Source organism: Fragaria vesca, linkage group LG2, assembly GCF_000184155.1.
Source record: "Fragaria vesca subsp. vesca linkage group LG2, FraVesHawaii_1.0, whole genome shotgun sequence".
Lineage (NCBI taxonomy): Eukaryota > Viridiplantae > Streptophyta > Magnoliopsida > Rosales > Rosaceae > Fragaria > Fragaria vesca.
In genome coordinates this window covers 27,938,134-27,944,313 of record NC_020492.1, presented here as the reverse complement: position 1 = coordinate 27,944,313, position 6,180 = coordinate 27,938,134, and the positions used below count along the sequence as shown (strand labels likewise).

Here is a 6,180-nt window from a genome sequence, read left to right as displayed (position 1 = left end):
GGAAATGTTCAATCATGAACCATAGCATGCATATTATTTAAGTAAACGTCCACTCACTAATTAGGCCTAAGCCTGATGTCAATCTGGGGTCTCGTCTGCTCGAGCCTCTTCACGTCCTGTTCCAAATATAATATTAATTTCCCAACCAATAATCCAATATTTAATCAAAATAGGCAAAATTACCCGAGAGCCATAATTACGCTCATCATTGCCTAACTTCGATATTCTTACATCGGAACAATCCGAACTTAAATATCATACTCAATAGTCGTAAATACAACCTCCCCAAAATACGACTTAAATCCAACGGCCGGATTCTACATTAATTACCCGCCAAAAATACCACACTTCGGAAATTCACAAACCTATCCAAATCTCATCCAAAAATTCCATAAATCACACCAATATACTCCTCTTAATATTCCACATTTAAAACCCTAAAAATCTCCTAACCGGCGGCGGCGCCGCCGGCGGCTCCGCCGGCAGCGGCGGCCGGAGGTCAATTCCGGCGACCTCCAAAACCTATGAAATTTTAACAGCATCTTCCTCTCATCAAGCTCTACAACTTTCATAACTTGCACAAACACCAATTCCAAGCCTAATTAGGGCAATCGACTAAAAACAAAACACCATAAAACTTCCACCTCAAATTTCTCCTTACCTAGCTCAAGAGGGAGTGAGTCCTTTTAGGGCAAGGTTGCTGGGTTGGAGGGCTACAAAACCATACCAAGCTTGCCCGGATTGGTGGCCGGAGGAGGAAGTTCCGGCGAAGGGAAGCTCGGGGCAGCCCTTGCTTTCGGGCGGCACCGCTCTCTCACGGCGGCGCTAGGGCTCCTCTCACCGGTCTAGAAATGATGCTGGGAGGGAGACCGACCGAACGGGACCAGTCCGGCGGCGAACGGAGGTCGGACGGCCGGAAGTCTGCTGGGTGTAGAGAGAAGAAAATCGGGTGGGAGGAGAGAGAATCGGGAGAGAGGGAGAAGAGAAAGAAGAAAGAAATGGGTTGGGCTCGGCCCAGCCGACCCAACACCCCTTTTTAACCCAAACTTCCAAAATAAAAACACCCCGAAAAATAATACCCGAATAAAAATTACCTTTTACTAGCTAAAATTTACTATTTTTACCGTCTTCGTATTTTCATCATACGAATAATCCTTCGCACATAATCGTCCCCGACACCCCTCTAGGGACCAATTAAACTATTTACTCATGATCAAGACGGTAAAATTCTTATTATAATCACGCTAGTAATTAAGGTAAAAATATAAAGGTCGGGATGTGACAGAAAAACCTCACTTACCGGATATTATCCGCCACATTCACTCACTCCTTCCGACATTCACATGAGATGTGTTTCAAAGCAATTTGAAGGTGCTTGGTGTTCCCTCCCCGTAATAGATCTCGATGAGGGAAAGCCATGGTACCATGATCACTATATACTCTTCAGTCTTGACCAATGTGTTGCAAAAGTATTTGAATTATCGTATTGAAAGTAAAGGCCATACACATCCCCAGTTGGATAAATTTAGGCTTCTTATGAAGATGACTCCCGTTACGGAAGATATCCTAGACAATTTGTTGGCTAGTTTTGCACAAGAGAGTAGCCTCAAAGAGTTGGATCTCAACTGCCTCCGACGACGTTTTACACTAGGTCCCTTTACACTAATGCACCTCAAGAGCTTATCTTTCCAAGCCCTTGTTAACGTCAACTCTTTAATTAACTAGCTAGTTTGAATTTGGAGTCCCTGAATATAAAGGATGATGTTACTCATGGTGGTGGCATACTTCTTCCATCCTTGAAGCTATGTCCCTTAAATCGGTGCACTAGAGTGAAAAAATTTTGTGCGACCTAAATTTAAGATGCCCTTCCATTATTTGTCATTAACCAAGTGCTTCGGGTCGGAGTGGAATCAAAGGATTAGAATTGCAGGGTGTAGAACTCTCATGCATGTACTTATAAATTAATTATTGCAACTTTAGTCATGTCTGATGTAGACGGAATGCATAGAAGGTTGAAGAGCAAATTAATCGTGAAAAAGAATAAACCCTGTTTGTTACAGGTTTAGACACGAAAGCTCATTATTATATCTCCGAGACCGGGAACGAAACGACGTTACGAGTCAAATCTGTGCTTCCTCCCGACAATTTATCAGTTTTCAGCATTTTAGGTTTTCTAGTTTGTTTTGTGTTTAGTGGCTTTGATTTACTCTAATAGTTTGGCCGTCTCTCATTACTAGTTTATGTTATTCTTACCATTGCAACCTTGGAGGCATTTAGAGGAATGGTGTGTCCTAAAGTCTAGGACAACCCGGAGTGAATCGCCTGTCCCTGAAATCTCTATCCCAATCCTGTGCGAGGAACAATAATTTGACTAGTGTCCTTCCACATAGTACCCCACTAAAGTTGTTAACTCTCAGATAAATATTTTGATCTTAGAAAATGCCCTAGCTCCCTACGTATCATCCAAGCTCCTTTTAAAGCTCATTATCATCCAATCAAGCTCATCTGTTAGAATGACCTGAACTGATCTTAGATGATACACCACTACATTGCTTCAAAGTGTGTACCAAAACCGGAGCCCGGGATAATTGGAGAGCTGCCTTCTCCCTCTTATTTTCTGCCCTACTTCAGTGGACAATGTTGCCTCAGTACAAGTGGATTACCCCACAAAATCATGAATCATGTAACCTCCAGATTGCCGCCTAAGCTGATATTCATCCTGTTCATGCAATTGTTGTTGTTGTTGTTGTTGCTGCTGCTGCTGGTGGACGCTTTCCACACCATGCCTGAGCCCCAATGTCAATGACACAGCTGCAAGTCCCCCAACCTCAAGCCCACTTCGATTGTATGGCACAAAACCCATCAATGCACTATCCATGCTCGATGGAACTTGACATTCTATTCTGGACCTCTTGATCTCCTGACTTTGTTGTACTTCTACATTCGGTGCATCTCTCAAGGAACCTATACCTGAGGATTCCAATTGCCTATCAGATAAAGCACGATGCATGCCAAGTTGCTCATTGATTGGCCTACTGGTGCCTTCGGTTGGAGAATTACCATCTTTCCCAGGATCTTGGCAAGCTTCCATGGACCCTCGAGTCTCAAGCATGTGTATTTCTTCAACCATGGGCTTCCAAACACGCACTCGAGCATTTATGAACCAGTTTGAAACCTGCATTGGTTAAATATACCACGATTAGACCAAAGTATAATCCAAATGCCCCGATAAAGAAATGAAAGTAGTAATGCATGTGGTCTGAAAAAATTTGAAGTCCAAACCCAAATTGAGTTGGGATTATTTGTGAATGAGCTACACAACTATATGTGTACAGACACACAATGCTAGTCTTTCAGCTAGTTGAAACGAGAAACCACTACCTATTTAGTTGATCCTAACCAATGGGGAATTACCTATTCAACTTGATCATAACTTCAGACATGATAAGTACTTGACAAAGGAGATGGTTGCCCTACCTGGTTTCTAGACAAACCTGTTTGAGAGGCTAACATGTGCTTATCTGTGTCCGTTGGATACCTAAAACCAAACAGTTGATCACGGTTAAAGCAGAAAAGAAGAAAAGATGGATATGAAGGGAGGAGAGAGTTCAAAATAATTGACTTACGGATGAAGAAAATGATCAAAGAGCCATGCTCTAAGGATGGCCACTGAACGATCCGGTAGGCCTCTCTGGGGCCTCCAGACGTGTTGTTGGTGTTCAGAGAAGCCGGCATCTAGCCCACCCGCCGCTTTATGCTTTTGCAAGCCGAGACCCATATACTTTTGCTTGCCCACGGTCTTATCACTTTTACTATTGTAGCCAGTAGTACTGGCAACCTTGGCTGATGAGAAATCCTCCCCCAAAGCTTTTCTTATGTGCTTGAGCTGGTCTTTGATGGAGCCAGTAAGACATTTGAATTGTCTTGAGACTGTGTTGAGAGCCAATGATATGTAAGGAGTTGCAGAGCTGAGACCTGAAACTGACTCAAAGGAGGCGACCACCATTTCCATTTGCTGATGATATTGCTTGTACTTTCTGCATACCTTTGATCGATGACATGCAACAAAATTACCAAAATGCAGTCATAATCCATGAACATAACTACATACCATAATTACTTGTATGCATTGCATCAAGATGAGAGATGTTCTACAATGTTATCAAGAAATGTGCTGCAGATAATTTCAGTTATTCAACTAATATACATCTCTACCTATAAAGAAAACTCTTGTTTAGAGCACTATATCAAAATTCTTAAGATGTTACCGGGCGAACCAAAATTATTCAATATGAAAGTCTTATATACATCTCCTCCATCGCTAAAACCTAACCTATGACATTCAACATACAGTAGGGTTTTGCACTTGCAGGGATGAACTTGTTGGGTTACTACTATTCTGCACTTCAGTTTCAGTGTGCAGTAATTCCAGCGTGGTGACTACATATCATGGCATCACTATTTCGGTCAACAATGTGATCAACACATAACTATACATGCCGTAAATCATTTCATAGATTGATTTAATGACATAACAATTCATGGAGCACAGAGAGGTCCAACATTTTCACAGGTACTAGCTTTTACCAAACTTTACCAAAACTAATGAAAATCAATGGTGATGTACAATCAGCAAGAACGGTTCTTTTAAGCCAAAGATGGCATTCCAAGACAGCTTGCTTCAGAACTTTTATAAAGTGACTGGAAAACAAGTGCCTTATACTGTAAATGAAATTCTCTCTTCTAATAATTGCCAAGGTCCTACTCAGAATACAGTAGTGCAGAGATTTTAAAAGAATTAATCCCTCAATGATTATAATTTGGGAGAAGCTAGAAGAACATCTGAATCTAGTGGATGACCTCTGTTGATGAAAGATGTGGGTCTTCTGAATTCTCTAGCTGTTTGTGTTGTTGTGTCGATTAAAATTTATTTTTAACCTACATTTTCTTATACAAAGGTACAATCTAACATTTAGGGTATCTTACGTTGCTGGATATGCATGTTAAGTCAACATCAACATGTAAATGTACATGAGGCAATTATATAATGTTTATTTATTTTTGTTTGTTAAGAACCCCAATCATGATATGTAAGTTCAGAAGACAGAAACTATAAGCAAATAACAATAGATCTTTTTTTTATGACGACATAACCTTCTGGTAAAAATCAACTCGACACCATAATTATCAACTCGGCAACATTCATAATGAGCACATTAGTATCAAATCTACGAGGTTAATTTTAGATGGGAAGGTAAGAAGTCATAATTATTTTACTACACATACAGCATATATATAGTTTTAATCAATAAGGTGAATTAGAGAACAATACTAGAATTTCAACAATCGCTATGTAATAAAATGGGGATAAATTAAAGTAATTTATTTTCTTAATTTACATGAATATAAACTACAATCCGATTATGCATCACTATGAGTAAGAAAGAATAATGCCTACATATTGTTGATTTCTGATGACTAAACCACATAGGGCACCTAAGATTAGTTATGAGGTACTCCTGACATCAACGTATATGTATATATATGGATAATCATGAAGATTGTCAAGACTGTTAATATTGATAATCAGTCTTCCAATTAAAGAGATTGTTAGCAACATGCATCTTCTAATATAAATATATTTATTTTTTTTTATCGAAATCAAACGGTTTCTAAAAGGCTGCATCTTCTAATTGATCAAATGAATTTATTTTCAATGAACCAACACAATATTTCTTAGTATACTAATCTTTTATCTGAAAGTAATTCTGCTAAGGTATTTGGGTAACTAAATTGAATATTTCACCCTCACCATTCACTACCAAGAAATACAGTAAATTTTGTCCTTCCTAATCGAATATAAATGGACGAAGGAAATTGCATTAGTGGGTGCATGATCCATCAAACAGTGTTTGATATATCTAGCGAATATAATGTCCATCTAATCAATCTGACTTTTGCAAACCTCTAATCCAGTCAGTATCATGGCCCCCGCTAGAGCCATTAGTTTTGTACTCCAAAGCAGTTCAAGCTATATGTATAGGAAACCTATGGCCGATTTCTAGCTTGAAGATAAGAAATTGTAACCTGGTTGTCTAATTTGGAAGAAAGCATTACTTCTAATGACTTGTGACTCTAAAAGCTAATTATCAAGGAATTAAAAGGACCCCTTGACCACAA

General features: G+C 39.5%; 1 protein-coding gene across 1 annotated transcript in view; it reads right to left on the bottom strand.

Annotated features, from left to right (window-relative positions):
- Positions 1-2,001: 2,001 nt before the first annotated feature.
- The window catches only part of LOC101295886 (BEL1-like homeodomain protein 8-like), a 7,196-nt gene continuing 3,017 nt past the window's right edge, over positions 2,002-6,180 (bottom strand). The window contains exons 4-7 of the mRNA XM_004291588.1: positions 3,627-4,045; positions 3,478-3,538; positions 3,061-3,175; positions 2,002-2,970 (exon numbers count right to left, since the gene is read on the bottom strand). Of these exons, the coding sequence (XP_004291636.1) occupies positions 2,660-2,970; positions 3,061-3,175; positions 3,478-3,538; positions 3,627-4,045 (906 nt within the window). The 3' untranslated portion in view covers positions 2,002-2,659. The remainder of the gene's footprint in view (positions 2,971-3,060; positions 3,176-3,477; positions 3,539-3,626; positions 4,046-6,180) is intronic.